The sequence below is a fragment of the Triplophysa rosa genome, linkage group LG6 (genome assembly GCF_024868665.1).
Source record: "Triplophysa rosa linkage group LG6, Trosa_1v2, whole genome shotgun sequence".
NCBI lineage: Eukaryota > Metazoa > Chordata > Actinopteri > Cypriniformes > Nemacheilidae > Triplophysa > Triplophysa rosa.
Genome location: NC_079895.1, coordinates 10,700,155 through 10,720,044, shown reverse-complemented (window position 1 = coordinate 10,720,044; position 19,890 = coordinate 10,700,155). Strand labels below are relative to the sequence as shown.

The 19,890-nt window shown below is 37.8% G+C and overlaps 1 protein-coding gene across 1 annotated transcript; it reads left to right on the top strand.

Moving 5' to 3' along the window:
• Window positions 1-12,025: 12,025 nt before the first annotated feature.
• col8a1a (collagen, type VIII, alpha 1a) lies at window positions 12,026-19,389 on the top strand. The gene is made up of 3 exons (XM_057336452.1): window positions 12,026-12,117; window positions 16,928-17,203; window positions 17,446-19,389. The coding sequence occupies exons 2-3, from the start codon at window positions 16,930-16,932 to the stop codon at window positions 19,368-19,370; spliced, it is 2,199 nt and encodes a 732-aa protein (XP_057192435.1). The 5' UTR covers window positions 12,026-12,117; window positions 16,928-16,929; the 3' UTR covers window positions 19,371-19,389.
• Window positions 19,390-19,890: the final 501 nt, after the last annotated feature.

The window sequence follows — 19,890 nt, the reverse complement described above, 5'->3', positions numbered from 1 at the left end:
CCCTAACCCTGTCCCTAAACCTAAAGATCATAGAACACTTTTTGCATTTTTAGATTTTTAAAAAATATTGTTCTGTACAATTTATTAGCTTTTTTGCCCATGGGGACCTCAATTTTGGTCCCCACGGTGACACGAGTCCCCATGTGTTGGTGTGTATTCAGGTTTAGGTCCCCACCGGGATATACAAACATGAACACACACACACACACACACAAGCCTCACGCATAGCGCACACACTAACACACGACCCACACACCGCGCCGACCCAACACACAACCTTCGCACGCACCACGCACTCATCACAACGCACCACCACTANCACACACACACACACACACACACACACACGCACACACACACACACAGTCCATAGGCATTATGTTTTTATACTGTACAAACTGTATATTCTATCCCCTATCCCTAACCCAACCCCTAAACCTAAAGATCATAGAAAACTTTTTGCATTTTTAGATTTTTAAAAAATATTGTTCTGTACAATTTATTAGCTTTTTTGCCCATGGGGACCTCAATTTTGGTCCCCACGGTGACACGAGTCCCCATGTGTTGGTGTGCGTTCAGGTTTAGGTCCCCACTTGGATATAAAAACATGTCCACACATCACACACGCACACGCACGCGCACACACACCAAATAGAATACACAGTTGCTCCTTTACACAAAACATTGTTTATAAGTTTGCGCTTTTTATATATGAAAATGTGGGTTATAAGCAGTGGCTCTTATGTAGCACAGACATATTCCTCTATTCTCTGCTACAGAGTGTGTCAAATACAGATGAACAAACATCTCATATAGCTCATCAGTAGCCACAGGACACCAATGAGGTGATTCTGTCAAAGAAGAAAGTAACAAAACATACCACTGAACTGTGTTTTAGGCATATTATATGGCATATTAGAAATCACATTTCTTGCACTCATGCAAACAGCTTCAATTGAGAAAATCGTGAGAAACGGCACCCTCTAGTGGACCAGATGATGTATTACTTTAACTCGTTAAATCTTAGAAAGTACATTTATATGCATTTATGCAATCATATCTTAGAAAGTACGTTTATTTCTGCAGGCTATTAGGGAGTAAAAATGCATTAAAATTGTAATTAGGTAACGTAACTAAAGATTGTAAGAGTTTGAAGGTGAAGTGAGGTATAGAGTTTAGTGGTTATACAGGATTGCAAAGTACTTGGGATTGTTCTCTGTGCTATATTCACAAGAATAGAAATAACCCCAAAATCGAAAATTCTTATTTGGGCTTGTTTGTTAGTGGAGCCTTTGATAAACTGCTCTCTGATCTTTTTAGGGCATTCCAGCTCATTAGCTGAGAGAAGACAGAATGAGTCTCTACTGCCTCTCTGACCTCACTGAGCCAAAATTGATCATCTGCACCGCGGTGGCCAACTTATGCAGTCTATAAAAACAAAGAGCTCAGCGGAGCAGCACAGAACACGTAGATCACACGGCCTGTATTTCAGTACTGCTCTACAGCGGGAAGACATGGAGAACATCAGTTGAAATAGTCCGCTTTGAGCATTCCATCAAACAGCAAACTGAAGAACATTGAATGTCTAATGGACTTCCACTGCGTCAAGTGGCTGATAGCACTTTCCCACCTTTTAATATTTAGGTATTATTCGCAATACTTTCATTGCATTAGTGTGAACATGATTTCTGATCGTTTTTACAAACAGACGGACAAGTATTTTTTGATGTCACAGTGAGACAGAATGGAAGCTCTTTACATGACAGCTGGTGCTATGATTGAGACAACGGATGACAATTACAGACAGTAGATTGCTGCCCGTAATCCTATTCCACTCAGAATAAAATATACAGGTCTGTATATGAATAATATGGGTTTACACGTGATAATATGGCATGTTGTTGCAATAGATTAAACCAGCAATAACAATCACGCCTGGTTTCTTTATGTTAAAGAGTAATTTTACCTGAAACTGTAGTCATTTATTCAGGTGTTAGTCATTCCAAACTGGTAGGATTTACATTATTCAGAATACGCTCATGCTTTTCTTGTTCCCAAGTTAATAAACTTCAGATATAAAAGATTAACATGCATGGTGAAGACTATTCAGCTAGTGTCTACTGGTCACTTGTGAACATAAGGGCGGACACTTGTGTTTCGTATACATCTCCAGTCACTTGGGTGGCCCCTCATGTGCTGAAAGTGCAATGCTACATTTTTATTCCCCAAAAATAAACACTTTTTGACTCAGGCAGGGACCAAATTAATCCAGACAAGGTGGGTGTCCTAAAGCCCATCAATACCTGTTGCACGCATGCTTGCAAATATACACACACACAGCCACATGCGCACACACTAGTTTACATTTGTTTACCAGTGGGGTCTTAAAGGTATAGTTCACTAAAAAAAGAAAATTTCATCATTTACTCACCATCAAGTTGTTTCAAACCTGTATACATTTCTTTGTTCTGAACACAAAAGAAGATATTTTAAAGGATGTGGGAAACGACACAGTTCTGGGGCACCATTGACTACCATAGTGGATTTTTTCCCCTTCTATAGTCATCAATAGTGCCTAATAACTGTTTGATTACAAACATTCTTCTATTTTTGTGTTCAGCAGAAAACCTATATCAAAAGTTCAACTGAGGGTAAGTAAATGATGACTTTATTGGATGAACTATCTCTCTTATAGGAGCAACAGAAAGTTGTGATTATTAGGGCTATTGCAAAAAAGTAGGGTATACAACCGAGGACTGTAGTGGGCCCCTCTTGTCATATGGGCCCAAGATCTTACCAAACCTCAACATTGTGGAGATGACTTTGTCCCTAAATGAATGTCACATAGCACAAAAAATGTAAGAATCTTAATGCATAGTCTAAAAAATGTAAGAACGTTCTGAAATGAACTATAGGACTAAAATAATCAGCCTTATTTTTTCTGCCACCCTCAGCTACCCCCTGCCTCCACCACCCCAATACACACCTGTTGGAGAGGTTAAGAGACAAAACAGATTTTTACTAAATATGGAAAACACACACATGCACAGGATATTATCACAAAACATAAACAGCAAAAGAAATATGCACACATCTCTGAAGATTATAATAGATGTGAGTTTATAAAAATGACATTAAAAATAAACACTCTTTCATTAACCTTTTCTTTTTGTATGTGTGAGGTATATGAAACAGAATTTTCTCAATGTTGTGTGTGTGCGCTTCTAAAAATGACACTCCAACTGTCACTCGCACACAGAGTGTGGTCCATCTCATAAGATCACATGTCACCGTATTTTCTCTGCTCTTGGGGAGAAGATTTGTTGGTTCTGTCTGTTCTAGAGGATAGACTCTAAAACTTTTAATAAGCATAATTAATCTCATCAATATGATGCAAGTAAGACATTGCATATAATCTTACTAATCATCACTTTCGGTAATGGGTTTGAGGAAGGACTCTTAATTGTGGTAAAGCACTTAAATGATCAAATATCGACCTTATTTAACTGCCATATTTAACTAAATGTGATTGAAATGTGAATTATATATGAATAATAGTAAATTATGACATGTCTCTGTATTCTATTGGCCCATCTGGTTTGTCTCGCTTTCTCTATTTGAGCTCCAGTACTCTGTCACTCTTTCTACTTCATGTGTATTTTCCTTTCCAGCCAGCATGGATTCTCTTTGCAAACGCAGCGGTCCAAAGAAACACATGATCCTTATATGCCATCCCACACAAATACATCTCTTCACACACATCCCTTCATTCCCATAAACAGTTTGTCCATTTAACGCTCAACCTGACTATGTCTTTCAACATAGAAACAGTTTCATTTGTGGGAAGATTCGGCTGGATTCAGACTTGGTGGGCTGCAGTGGAGGGTCTGACCACATTGCAGTAATTCTTCTGGGCAGACCCCAAGAGGAACTTCAGACATTATATCAGTGTTTTAACATTTGATATGCATATGTTTTGTCATGCAGTATTAGTACTCTCCAAAAATGCTATGTTGTTTCAAATGTGGGTAAATATGTTGTTTTTATGTTATACTTTATATACTCTCAGATGTGATTAATTATTTTAGGTTTGGTTTACAGTGGTATGTACATTTGAATTGTAGTGTCCACCCAAGTTACACTTACAAATGTATGAATTGTGTCAAAAACATCACTAAGAATGACAAACAAATGATGATGTAGTTCATCACATTAACAGGTTAAACTGATGTCCATAAAGTGTCCAAATACTTTACATCCCAATGAACATCAGCTATTGTTTTATCATTTTAACGGAACAGACACATACTATTTGTAAAATGTTTTATTAAAGTTTATTTGTTCAAGCATCTTTGTGAAGGCATGTTTAACACATGAATCCGGTTGAGTGTGAGTGTTCACATCTGGTAGTCTTTGGTTTATGGTGTCCCAGAGGTTATGTCTGACCGGTTATGGGGATGTGTATGCATGAAAGTGTGTGTATTTAACAGACATTTTCAGGGCAATTAAACCAAAGGCTGAAAAAATAAGTAAAAGGTATTACGTAAAAGGTCAAAGGTCCCACGAGGGACTTCTTTGATGAATGGTAATACTCAACTACACTTGAAATAAAAGTCTCTAAACAGACCAGAGAAATGTTCCTCATCAAATTCTTATCAAATTATCAGAGCTATTGGATGTACATGAATCACTATACTCTTACTCTACAAGTGTTTTCTGTTATCCTGAGGAATTTGAGGAGGTTTTTTTACACAGAATTGTTACGTAAATGGAACATAACCATGATATTTATTAAGTCTCCCGTTCTCTCAGCAACATCTGAGCAAATGGCACTGGGTGGGCAACATTCTCAAAGAACAGAAACAAAGATAATGCTTAAGTCATATAAACACACCAACAAAGAAAAGGGGTGATAAGACCTAACACATGCCACTGTTGTCTTCTGTCATTTACATTCTTTAGACACAAAGCTGTCAACCACTTGACTAACGTGTACGACTACTATGTAGAATTTTGGATTTATCACTATTGTCCAGTATATTGTTAAAATGTTCAGTCATCACTATCCCTAATTCTTAAATGAGTTCTAATGATGGGAAATTCTGTTGAGATCTGCATCCAAACACAACCATATGCGCAGGCGTGCGCGCACATGCACATACACACAAAGGGTAGCGAGATTGTCGGCGTGTTTGTTCCAGGTAAACATGATAGACATTCTCCACATTTCTGCACCTTAGTGTTACTCAAAATCATCCTTCTCTTCTAAGTGACCACGTTTATTATCCACAGTGTGTGTGCTGGTGCACGTGAGTGGATGGTTTTGTGCGCATTAATGAATGTCTTAATGTGTTGTTGAAATGATAATTTACCCAAATGTACAGTTAGCATTTACTCATTATATTATTATTATATATTATTATATGTATTGGCACCAGTTTAACCTGTGTGATGTTAGGGCTATTTTTGTCTAAACTAATGCTAACGCCAGGGCTGCCAACTTTTCAGTTCATATTGGAGTGAGATTTTTTGGCCCTTGGGGGGCTGGGTAACTAAAATAATGAGGTATACGATGGTGTGAAAAAGCACAAACACCTTGCATTCGAAATATTGTGATTGACAAAACAATTGATAACAATTTCATTACTTTCATTAATTTGAGGTGAACAGTCCCTTTAAATTATGAGCACAGACCAGACATGGACTTATTTTATAAAGGTTGTAGACACTTGGGAGATCTTGTAAAAAATCATTTATTGTTAAATAATGCATTTGCAAATACGTTTTTACTTTTTATAGGCTTACCAAAATCTATAAACAGAGTTTACCATGTTTTAGTGAAGGTCTGTGAATAATTTATTTTAATTAATTCACAATATGCACACATTTATTCCTAATCTTATTCCTAATAAAATGCTGAAAACGGCTCTGTTACGGTCTCTTACATTACATCAATCGCATAAATGACATATTTTTCATCTAAAACGGCGTTTTGTAGTTTGCATCGGTGGATACTGTCGATCAGCATTTCTATTGTTAAAAAGTTGTAAAATATTGGATGTTTAGCCACTTATGCACTCTGAATCTTAAAGGGATATTTCTGAGGCAAAACTAAATTTCCCCATGTTTTACTCACCCTCAAGGCATCCTTACTGAATATGACTTTCTTCTTGAAGAATAATGCAGTCGAAGTAATACCACATATCATTTTACTTCCAATCGGTAGAATGGGAGCTAATGGGCGTCGATTTTTTGAAGCTCCAAAAAGTGCATTCATCGATAAGAGAACTGCTCGACACGGCTCTGTGGTCTTAACAAAGGTCTTCTGAAGCGAATCGATGCATTTGTTTAAGAGAAATATACATATTGACAGCGCTATTAATGTTGATGTCTAAAAATCGATGCCCATTCACTCCCAAAATGACACGTGGTATTATAACTTCGACTGCATTTTTCTTCAAGAAGGTAGTCATATTCAGTTAGGATGCCTAGAGGGTGAATAAAACATGGGGAAATTTTGCTGCAATATCCCTTCAACTGCCTTCTTACATTTGATTGGCCAACTTATTTTGACAATGAAGTCTACTGCTAGACCACTGAGATGTAAAAAAGTATGCAGCACCAAAAGACAGATTTATTTTAAAAAATGTATTACAAACCACAGAAAAAAATGTCGATTGCGACCCTGCGTGAGAAAAGAGTCAATTGCGTGAGGCGAATGCGTGAGAGTTGGCAGCCCTGGCTAATGCTAATGCTAACGTGTAATCTGAAAATTGTTTAGACTGTAATTTTAAGCTTGTCACACAGAATTCTGGTTTTGTCACATATAGCTTGCAGTAACATGTAGGAGACAACATTGTGAGCACATTATAATAAAGAGGTCAAAGGTATTGGTTGAGATTTCATGCGGCTAGAAATCTCACATCACGTCAAAACGCCAGATCTGTCACGTGGTTAGCAAAACACTGAATCAGTGGGGATGAGCAAACATCACACTTCAAATCTAATGTCAACCGTGTATTCAGAGTAGGCTACATGACATGCACCAACACAGACATAGTTTCATATACACATAGAAGCAGTCAGACATGAGGAGTTCCTGATGTACTGGCGTCTGGTTCTGTGTGGGAGAGGTCATTTATGTCATCACGAATGACTGTAGGGTGTGAAACTACGTTTGCAGTATGCAGAGTCATATTTCACGATGACTGAATTTCTGTCTGAGGGGAAAAGGTCACAAGGTTTCAGCATTCAGTTTTTATTTTTGTCCAAGATTTTTGTGTTTTGTCTTTAAAATGAGAGTTAGTTATCATTGGTTGTCTTTCTTGTTATTTCCAAGTTACTATTCTATATACACTTCTATTATTCACTTCTATATTGAGAGTGTGAGTTTTTCAACATATGGCAGTTTTACAAGAAGTTCAATATCATGAAACTTTCAGCCTTTCCATGTCCCAATTTTTCTGAATGTGGGGTCTGCCTGTCCACCCTAAATGAAGCTTGGCAGCCATTTCCATGCATGGTTCCATGAGAACCTTAAGGCCACACACAAATAGCCACACATGCATGCAAACACAAAGTCGCAAGCTTAGAAAGTGTGTGTTGCTCTAAGCACGAACATGTTATTTGCCTTTCTAAGTTTCTTTGTCAAAATATCAGTTTTTTATTTATTTATCTAGTGTCAAGCAAAATGGCTCCAGCACTGCTGGTATTAGGTTTTCACACATTTATGAGCGCAGACACATAGACACATATCATGCAGGGCAATGAAGCCCCTACAGACAGCAAGAGGCCCTGACAGACAGCAATGGGAAACTGTAGGAAAGTGACCACTGGGTGGTTTATTTTTTTCGGTCCATCATAAGGCCATACCTATTTCTGTCAGTGGCACTTGTTTAGTTAGATGATTCAGACTGTCGATTTCCACAGTGATGATGTCATCTTCCCCACGACGGGCCCAGTGCTGGAATGTTACAGGCTGTTGACCGATGCAAAGGATTCTGGGTAGTGTGTACGGAGGAACAGCGTACACACTACCCAGGTGAGCCATCTGCCTCGCATACTCATGGCAAACTTTTACAGCTAAACACACAAAACACCCACCCACCCACTGCACACAGACTGTGTGTGCTGTAGACACAGCAAGTAAAGCATGATGGCACCAACAATGCTACTGTATGTCTGTAGATGAGCAGACAGTGAGCTTATGTAACACGATAGTGAGAGAGGAACATAACAATGACAGAAACATAATAATGAAGTACATCATTATTGTGTTACTGTCAGCTCTTAATATAGCTGTAACAGACACAACAAGTAAACAAAGATGATATTGTCGCTGTTCTTGTATCTGCAGTCCTTGTATCTCAATATTTCATGAATTTTATTTTTTCAATAAATCATTTTTATTAGTGACCCTTTATGTTTGTCGCTGGGTTTTTCCAAATTGACAGTTCACCTTCAAAATGAAAATTCTGTCTTCATTTACACGCCCACTTTCAAACCTGTGTGATTTTCTTTCTTCTGCAGAACACAAAAGAAGATATTTTGAAAAATGTTGGTAACAGAAAACTGTTGGTTTTTTACTTTTTGACCCATTGGTTTTGGTTTTGTGTCCATACAATAGAATGGAGACCAATGGTTTTTGGTTATATTTTTTAAAATATCTTCTTTTGTGTTTTGCAGAAGAATGGAAATCACACAGGTTTAAAATGAGAACAGAATTTTCATTTTGAAGGTGAATGATTCCTTAAAAATCGAAACAATAAAAAAGTATTGAAAAAGGCTTGTCTATGACAACACAGTATTTAATCAACATAGAACACATTTTGCCAGTTTCATAGTGTTTATTATTGGTATTAACGCAATTCTTTGCATTATTAGGTTCAGAGTAACAAATGACAAACATCTTATTTAAATGATAGGCCTAAACAGTACATTTAAATCATATTGGTTTAATTATTGTGTATTTTTAATCATTTTTGCCGTATTTTTACATTTCTTTGGAGGAAAGGCTGAGATATGTTATGTTTGACAGGTTTAAACAACGATGGTAATGGCATTTTAATGATATAGATTAACTAGATGTACATAGACATCTATTATAGGGCTGTCACACCACCATCTGGAGTCTGATTGCAGATTTCTGACAGGATGTGTTTAATTTAAATGACTTCAAATTATAAACAAGTCAAGTCAAACATTTCGTACTGTTAGGTAAGGTTTATAAACTTCAAACATTTTCATTCTATCTTAAAAAAGAATAACAAGAACAAAAGTCCATAAAAACATCACCCTTTTCACATACACATCTGATAAGGATTAAGTGCGTACGTATACGTAAATATGTGTCTGTACCTGTGTGATATGAACATATTTTTTATAAAAACACAGAAACAAAACTTGTGCCTGGCGTCACAGAGAAACTTTAAAAACAACCACCGGGACCCCTAAATCTCACTGGTGACAGGTTAAGTTCTCCATGGCGATGGTTTTACAGGTCCCAAAAGGATCAGCCAATCTCCACTGCTAGAACAGACTCAGGTCACGTCAGCATCATTGAACTAAGGGGGGTCTCAGACCTCACACACACTCATTCACAAAACACAACTGCACACACAAACACACACACACACACTGAATACATGCCTATGCATGATTAGTAGTTCATTACATATTTTTTACCCAAACCACCTGCACTAGAGAGATTTTAATGATGTGTGCTGTGTTGCGTACATTTAAAACGTTTACATTTTAAGGTGCAGGACTGTTTTGTCCTCTGTGTGTTGAAGTCCTGTGATGTGTTACCGTGGTAATGATTGCACTCTGCATTCCATTGCCACAATACACAACAACAACAGCTGTGGGAATGTAAAAATCTTACAGCCAATGTTGACTACAATCTAGACCCTGTCACCTGGACAACCTGGCTTACCAACACATTTACCTAATCGTAAACTGAACAAATAATTACATAACCGCACCGTCATAGTGAACAACAGTTTTTGTGACAGTTTTTGCTAATTTCGAGTGGAATGACTAACAAACTTTTGGGCATTTGGGCAACAAGCTTACGGGTTATGCATGAAAGGACTTCTGCATGTATTCATTCAGTCCATCTGTTTAAACATCTAAAACTAGACTAATCTGCTGGGCCTAGCTGGTCTTTAAGCCCCTATAGTTATTTTTTAACCATGGGAAAGTGCAATTTATTGGTTAAAAGCAGGGTTTATAAAGACGATAGCCCAGTATTAAGCACAGCATGTGAAGAGCCTTACAATGCAGTGCTGCAGGCATCTGATTTGACACGGGCCATTAACCTCCAGGTTAGATCTGACAAATAGGCAAGAACAACACATGCCATCAAGCTATGCACTCAATTATAATAATACTAGCTGTTGTGGCCTAAATCAGTTATTCCGCAAACAAAGACAATAGGCTCCTCCGCTTTTTCAACGTTTTTTTCTGGGACCAAACCGTGAAGCAGATGCCGGGATGGTGTGTGATTAGCAAACATGCTTACAGCTAGTTGAGTTTTGTGTCTTTTTGAGAAAGTGTGTGAATGCGCACAGCGCTGAGGAGGGTGCTAACCTTAAAGAGAGTCATGGTGGCTTTTTTATCTAAGTGACCGTGATAAAACTTAAAGACCATGGGTAAACACAAGGGTTAATGAATTTTGGAGTCATCCCCTTTAAGAGAACCAAGTCACCAGCTTTACAGAAATGTACTGTATGTTTTGAAATCTGGAATAATTAAAAATCTATTTCTGTTTTGAGTGTTTGAGTGTTTCTGATTTACTGCACATTTAGAAACGGCATTTTTTTCCCACAAATTTAGCACTTCATTATGTATTTCCTGCATGCTTTCTATATACAGCTGTCACTGCAATGGTATGTGTTGGTTAAACCTATTCTAGGCACTGAATGCAGGGAAAAGCGAGGCATGAAAAAATTTGTGAATTGATTTTGGTAACAGACTGAAGTACCTGGAAGGTTTAGAAAACCAGTTTCACGTGGTGGCGTCGTGGTGGATCAATGTCAATGTATAACTTATAAAATTTAATTTGTTAAATAATTTGATGAGTTAAAGTAATGAAAAAATGTCTCAACATGACTTTTTAAACATATAATTTTTTACAGTGTATAAAGACTTATGAATCACAATAATATGAAAAATACAAGGTATTAGTAGGTATATAGACTAAAGGTATATCAATATATTATGGTTAAATATGTGTATACAGGATTATGCAATAGCCTTGATTTGTAAATAATCAAATCCTACTCTGAGATTAAAAGTATGGTATGCATTTGGACTGAATGGTTAAAACCCCTGTTTCTGTATTGTCAAGAATTTTTACAATTTAACAAATGTTAAAATGTTTTTAAAACTTTTTTCATGTGTATACGTTCCATTTTTTTGGATGGAATTCACACATTTGTGCACATCCTCACAATCACATAATGATTTGAGATTATGATCATCTTGTGTGCTTCAATAGAAGCAAGTAAACTCGACTTTTGTAAAAACAAGCTAATATGTTCTATGAAAATGTACCTTATTATGAGAAAAATAGTGCTGAATCCTTTCTTATTCATTTTTTGTCACAATTTCTAAAATTGTAATTTGGAACCCCACTGTATATTAAAATTAAAACTTTAGTATCATTTCATTAAATTACAACAAACTCAATATTTAACTCATTCTTCTATTTTCCCTAATTTCCTTCTCTGGAATCTTATAAATGTCCATTTATAGCCCTAACAGTGTAGCTCTGCCTCAATTAAAAATGTGGTGACTAAAGTGTGAAGAGGAAAACCTATAGACATCCTGTACCAAGGGTGTAGACAGTGATTTTGGAAAATCAAACAAATCGCTGAGAACACCTTTATACTGTCACATGTTCCTATACTGTATCAATCTCTATCTGTCTCTAGCTTGCCCTCCCTTCTCTTTGACTCCACCCTGCTGTGGATAAAAGGTGGTCATCTGGAGGCAGTTTCTTGTTTTAGTTCAGTCAGCACTGGTCAATTGGTTAAAGTGTGTTTTAGGATCTTTCTGTGTTTGAGCTTGAGGATCCTTGAGATTACCCCTGCAACGGCCACTTACCAAGGAAAGGTAAGAAATTATGCTGAAGTACATTTTATTAGTCTAATAGTGGCTTTTGTGATGATTAGTGATGCACTTTGTTGTTGGGAAACTACTGAGAAGGGGGAAATCAAATGGACGTTTAAAAATGACAAAATTATTATTACGGGCCTCACCTAATATGAGTATAGATATCCTTTGGTATTATTAACATGTTGTGTGCAGGTGTCAGTCATTCTACTGTGTAAAAGAAGCTGTCTAACTCTATAGATTTTAACAAGTGAGTGAGAAGTGAATATGAGTACATCATGTTAACAGGAGCGTCATGAAACTTTAAAAGTTTAGTTGTGCAGTGTCTTGAACAATTTGCTAACTCAACCTTCTGGTGGCAGATACTTACTGGGTCTTAGCATGCATGTGTGATTGATATAGTGTACCTGGTATTGTTAGTTTAAACGTATCTATTAGATTATTAGATACCATTAGAGACACAATGGCATATGGCTTGTAAAAGACACATAGTTATTTGGGAAAATATCTATGCAGAACAAATGTTATCTTTAACTGTTAATCTAATGTAACATTCTTTCATTCATTGGTTGATTTTCATTTTTGTTTGACTGATTTTTGTTGCTGTATGGCACTTCGGAATCTACATTATGGAGGTTTATTAGTGAGACTGCTGAGTACTTGAAATTACCAATAGACCAGCAATACATCTGCCAGGCCAATTAGTTAATTGGCTGATATTTAGTTTGTGATATTTTGAGATTTTTCAGAATTACACAGTATGCACATGTACTGTATGTAATGTATGCATGGATGGATATATGTATGTATGCATGCATGTATGCATTCATAAGTGTATACATACATATACATTACAGTACAATATTACAATTTTGGGCCACTTATACTTACTGTCGAAATGTGTCTTTGAATGGGCATTTGAGGACCATAGGATTTCTTGTGGCTCAGTGAGCATTAGGCTAGCAGCGCAAAAGGTCATGGGTTTGATTCCCAGAGAACACGCATACTAATAAAACAGTATAGCTCCAATGCACTGTAAGTTGCTTTGTATTAAAACATCTGCTAAATGCATAAAAAATGCAACAACAACAATAGGATGATTCTCAGAGACATTATTCATCTCGTATGGTGAAAGTAGCATGCCTACGTTGTGTTTCTCACTCTTATTAACACTAAGGTGTTAAAATGCTTCTAAATGACCCAACACTTAGACAGGGAGAATAAGGGCCGTGTTGCATCTTAAATGGAGTGCTTGTTTGCAGCTGTGAATCCCAGCTCCCATTGGAACCAATATGGCTTTTAAGGCAAAATTTTAAATGGTTGAAAAATGAATGGTACTGAATTATTAACAATATTTTTTGTGTAGCGTAACACAAAATATCAAAAATTACAATGATCTACATCATGGATATTAACAATACTGTGACATCAGTCTGAACACAAGCATGCAGATACAGTCACCCTGAAATATCTTTTCTACTTAGATATTAAAATGTTTTTTGTCATTCATATATTTGCTCATTCAATATCATGGTCATGATTTAGGAACGGCTGAACTTTGGGTCACCTGTAAGATCTGTAAGAAAGCACATTTTCTAACAGACAGCAAACTTTAAATGTAGCAAATCTTTTAAATATCATCATGGTTTACTCTAAGGATTTCCCAACCCTCTCCTTCTCATCCCATAAAGAGGCATAAAGAAAGTTTTGTCATTGATGATTTGTGAGAAATACAAAGAAAAGGGCTACGTATGTGAAACAGAATTGAAAGACAGAAGAGAGGGACTGTGCACACTATGAGATGGACGAGGGAACATGCACACAAAAAGCAAGGAATGGGTTTCTGTAAACACTGTTCCTAGGCCAGCTTTGCAAGAGTCTGTGTTTAACTCGACTTATTTGCTGAGGTGTTAATTGTATAAGCAATGCTTGAGATTCCAGATGCACATTTCACAAATAGCACGGAAGACTGTTTACCCGGGTCAGAGGCCAGAGAAGCAGGCTAAATTTAGGCTAATCTTAAACTGGATGTTTGAAAATGACATAAGAAAATTGATCAAATTGATTTTTAAATTGAAGGATGCAATGATTTACACATTTTTAAATTCTATTAAGATGATAGTTTACCTATTAGGGCAGAAAACAATGACTTGCATTGCACTGGTTGCATTTGGGATCACAGTGTGCATAGGATAAACTTTTTTAACAACTTATTTTAAATAATGAAATATTTTATGTTAATAAGCAACAAAGTGTAATGTTTCATTATTTAAGCTATCTTGGCCTATAGGGCAGTGTTCCAACATGTGGAGCCAATGCGCATATGTCGGCTCGAGGTCCTTTGCTGACCCAGTTCCCCTCTTTTCACCATGTACTTTCCTGTTATCTGTCCAATAAAGGCACAGAAATGCTCCTAAAAAGAAATATACTATATTGTATATATATATGTGTATATTTTTAGTCATTATTGTGATGCCTGTGTCTATTCATGTCTATTTGGTATAGCATAGGTAAGCACCACACTGCATTTGCCAACTGAATTGATTACTAAATTTGTTAGCGTCAGTCTGTGTGAACTGAAGTGATTATTTGAGTAGTACAGACTTGAAAAAGAGGTGACACAATTGTCTGCGGAAGTTTGTGAATGGGTAAACAGTCTGTGATGAATGTCACAACCTTCTTAAAAATACCACCTTCTTAAAAAGAGTCAGTCTAAAGAACTGCGTAAGGCAGGTGTGAGAGATATGCTATTTTTAGACTTAAGACCTATTCTATATTTGGCTCTGTTCTTCTTTATCACTTACATTTGCTGTATATTCTTTCTTTTCTGCTTTATCTTTCTTTTTCTCACTCTCAGTTCTAGATGTAGGGAAGTGAGTTACATTATTCACATTTAAGTGCATTTACATTTGCATTGTGGGTAGTTTCAGATTGTTCCAATGTTATTGGGATGATCTCAGAAACATTACTCGGCTCAATATTACATCCTTGCAGACATGACCTACAAACATTTCAATACATTTCAATATTTAATTTAATTCACATGTATTGTATAGCGCTTTTCACAATGAATATTGTTTAAAGGCTATTGTGCAAGAAATCACTCTTGATGATGCTTTAATATGTTTTAATCACCTAAACTTTGTATGGTTGGTTGAAACTAGACCGTATATATCATATAACCTAACTAACAGGGCCGGAAAACCATACAGTGCCTGTACACACATCAAAAGAGCGGAAAACCTAGATGGTCTAGCATATCTGTGTGAAAATCTCCAGCAGTCTGAGAAAAGGCCAAAGGTCATCACTTCCGTCAATATGATGCAATTTTTGTTTGATCCACATCAGACATACTGTGTTCTGAAAAATTATGGAGATTCAGCAAAAAACATTTGGATCTGCACATTTAAAAACTTAAAAACGGAAACACAAATGTACGCATAAACACACATTGTCTGGGATTAAAACATAGCCCTGCGTTGTGAAAGGGGCATTGGTGAAAAATTCTTCCGGTTGGGAATAACGAACATTCTCTAAATATCTCCAGTCCACTCCACTACTTCACACACAAATGTCCCCAGGCTCGTATTCTCTTACCAACGTGTTTTTACTATAGATCAAATGTTTAGACAAATGTTTAGATCATTATTTTTGATAATTCATTTCTCATAGACAAAACTCTCAGGAAAAAAACTTGAAATGTTCCCATTATCAACTATGCACGAAGGTTATAGAGCCCTTTTATCAAATTATATTAATCTATGGATGATGGTACTGATCCTGGCATAGCAAGCACAACCACAAACACATGTTAGGATCTTAGATTCCCTACAACTCTGATGCTCATTATTTACATTATTAAATGATTGCACCTGCTCAATGAACATGAATTGTGTCCTACTGCTATATAGATTACTTTTTTTCTGAGCAGCTTTATTCCTGCAAAACATTCTTAATGGCATGCTGTCTGAGCAATACTAATTGACTTTGTAAGGTTAAATGTTTTAACAAGTGGTTTTCATGTTAGTGACTTCAACTTCTTGACTTTTCTTTGCTGCCACAACTTTTGTTTTGATAATAAGAATAATAAGAATACTTTCTCTGTAAACAAATGAAAACAATGAATTAAAGAATGACAAGATATAATGCTACACTCTTAAAAATAAAGTTGCTTAAAAGGTTCTTGCGATGCCATAGAAGAACCATTTTTGGTTTCACAAAGAACCATTCAGTCAAAGGTTCTTTAAAGAACCATCTCTTTCTTACCTTTTTATTATCTGAGGAACCTTTCTTCACCACAAAGAACCTCTTGTGAAACAGAAATGTTAAAGGTTCTTTATGGAACCATTTAGACAAAAAATGTCTTCTATGGCATCGTGAAGCACCTTTAATTTTAAGAGTGCATGGTCAGATTTATACTTTCCCTCATGCACTTAGTACAAGTCAGTGGCAGTGTAATGTTTTAACATAGCAGAAATTATTGTTTCATTATCATTATTGTTTAATATTTGCTTGATTTAATTTGAATATAAATGTCATATAATTATAATTAACTGACAATATAACAAATAAACATATTGGGTTATTTTACTTACTTAGCCATGCATAAAAGGAAATAGTTAACTGTTTCAATTGTCTACTTGATTTGTTATGTTTGATATTTGTTATTGCTTAAATTGATGTGTTTGTTTAACATTTTACCATGTTGACTGACTGATTAACATTACTGATCAGTTACCTAATATCACAAATAATATATTCGGAACAACAATATGTCCAGTCATTAATTCGCTTTTTTTCTTTTTACAAGCCATGGCCATGGCTGCTTTCCTTGTAGCTGTGGTGCAAATGGCTTTATTGCCATCAGCTTTCGGAGGAGCATATTACGGGCACAAACCACATCCTCAGCAACATCAACCTATCCCACAAATGCATCCTCAGCAACACCAACCTATCCCACAAATGTATCCTCAGCAACACAAACCTATGCCACAGATGCATCACATGGGAATGGGAAAGGATATACCACACAAGGCTTATCCACACTATCCACCTGTGCACCTAAACAAAGGAAAGGATAACAAAGGTATGCAAAACTGATGATTTTTGCACTGAAATGTATGCACTTTGATTGTTTTTAATACATTTTATTTTATTTCTATAGTGATTTTACAATATCTATTGTTGCAAAGTAGATTTAAATGAACATTTTAAGTAAAAAATATTATGCAAACGAAAACAAAATATTAATTAAACAATTATGCAAAAATATGCAATACTTATTAACTTTTTGCCTGGTCCTGACCTTGATTGTTCTTTTAAAAAAAGGTGAGACCATTCCCAGAGGTGAGCAGGGTGTTCCAGGAGAGGTTGGACCTCAGGGACCCCCTGGCCCACCTGGGCCACATGGATCTCCTGGGCCTCAAGGTAATGGCATGGCAGGCACCCCTGGAAAGCAAGGACCTCCAGGTCTTCCGGGGCTTCCTGGACTTGGCAAGCCAGGAATGCCAGGTATGTCAGGAAAGCCAGGAGGTATTGGGCAGCCTGGACAACAAGGTGAACAAGGTCCCAGAGGTGAAGATGGACAACCAGGTTTGGCCGGGCCCCCTGGTCCTCCTGGACCCCCAGGCTTACCAGGAATAGGAAAGCCTGGTGGACAAGGATTGCCAGGACAGCCAGGATTTAAAGGAGAGCCAGGACATAAAGGCTTACCAGGTTTCCCAGGGTTACCTGGACATAAAGGAGAGAGAGGAATTGGACTACCGGGTCCACAGGGGCCCAAAGGGCCAGCTGGGCAACCAGGGCCCCCAGGTCATGCAGGATTACCAGGAGTGGGTAGGCCTGGTTTGCCTGGTGTTTCAGGTCCACCTGGTTTGACAGGAAAACCAGGTCAGTCGGGGGAGCCAGGTCCAGCAGGTCAACCTGGTGAAAAGGGTCCACAAGGACTACAAGGAATCCCTGGTATTGGAAAGCCAGGAGAAATTGGATTACCAGGTCAGACAGGTCCAGCTGGTCACAAAGGATTAACAGGACCACCAGGATTACCTGGGAAACCCGGATTACCTGGATTTGGTAAACCTGGATACCCTGGCCCAAAGGGTGACAAAGGAATGGGAGGACTACCAGGTGCACCAGGACCCAAAGGAGACAGAGGTAATGATGGTCAACAAGGCATGACTGGTCCACCAGGTAAAGCTGGTCCCCCATGTGCTCCAGGACCCATAGGGCCTTCAGGTGAACCTGGTACCCCAGGTGAAAAAGGAGATGGAGGTTCAGAGGGAGCCAAGGGAGATCAAGGACCTATGGGGCAACAAGGTCCTCCAGGATTTCCTGGCCAACCTGGCCCCCAAGGTGAGGATGGAGAACCTGGTCTAAGAGGGCTCCCAGGACCCTTTGGTCCCAAAGGAGAGGGGGGTATCAATGGTCAACCTGGTGTTCCAGGTCCATCTGGACTACCTGGTCTGAAGGGAGAACAAGGTCAGCTTGGTCCAGGAGGACCACAAGGTCCTAAAGGCATTCCAGGACTTACAGGGCCAGGAGGACCAATTGGAGCTCCAGGACCTACTGGGCCAAAGGGAGATTTTGGTCCACCGGGTCAAGCTGGTCCACCTGGTATAGGCAACACTGGTGCTCCTGGTCTTTCTGGTCCTCAAGGTCCACCTGGCCCAAGTGGTCCCCCAGGTCAGCCAGGAAGTGCAGGTCCACCAGGGCCACCTGGACCTCCAGGCCCCGCTCTTTCCCCTGACCTGATGGGTGTTCTTCCTGAGATGGGCCCAGCCCTTGATGGTATAAAGACTGGTGGGTACAAGAAAGGGAAGTATGCAAGTGGAGGTGATATGATGGGAGCTAGTGGTTTGGAGATGCCTGCTTTCACTGCCCAGCTGACCACACCATTCCCTCCAGTAGGCACACCAATAGTGCTTGACAAACTACTGTATAATGGACGTCAAAATTACAATCCTCAAACCGGTGTGTTCACTTGTGACCTCCCAGGCATCTACTACTTTGCCTATCATGTACACTGCAAGGGTGCCAATGTCTGGGTGGGTCTCTACAGGAATGGAGAGCCAGTCATGTATACATATGATGAGTACACAAAAGGATTCCTTGATCAAGCATCTGGGAGTGCTGTGATTCCATTACAACCAGGAGACACAGTTTACTTACAGTTACCATCTGAGCAGGCAGCTGGATTTTATGCAGGACAATATGTCCATTCCTCCTTCTCTGGCTTTTTACTATATCCGATGTAGAAAGTAACAGTAAGAAATCAAAAGAGCAAAAGAGAAGACTGACATTAAAATATTTGACTTTTTAAAAATGTCAGTATTTGTAAGTACATTCTTACAGGGAAAAAGGAAGACATAAAAACATCTTTAAATGTCTACCCAGCCATATCCATGTACAGGCTGTGTATATGCAACGATACATAACAGAGTACTGTGTTTATTTTGACTACCTGCACAAAGACTTTCACAAATTGTAACAAAAGTACTCACATCACATTTAAAGAGAGATTTTTTAAATGATTGTATTTGTAATGTATTTATGTTTGTGTTTAATCAATGGCATCCAACATGACTATAAAGGCATCAGACTGTTTTACAAACTATATATTACAAACTAATATACTGTATATGTGTAGAATGAAGTAAGAAAGACAGTTGTCAAAGATATCACACCAAAGTTTGTTGTTCTTTATTTATCAACATTTTTTTAAATGCTAAAAGTTTTACATCTGTTTTGTAACACACTGCTTGAACAGCAACCACA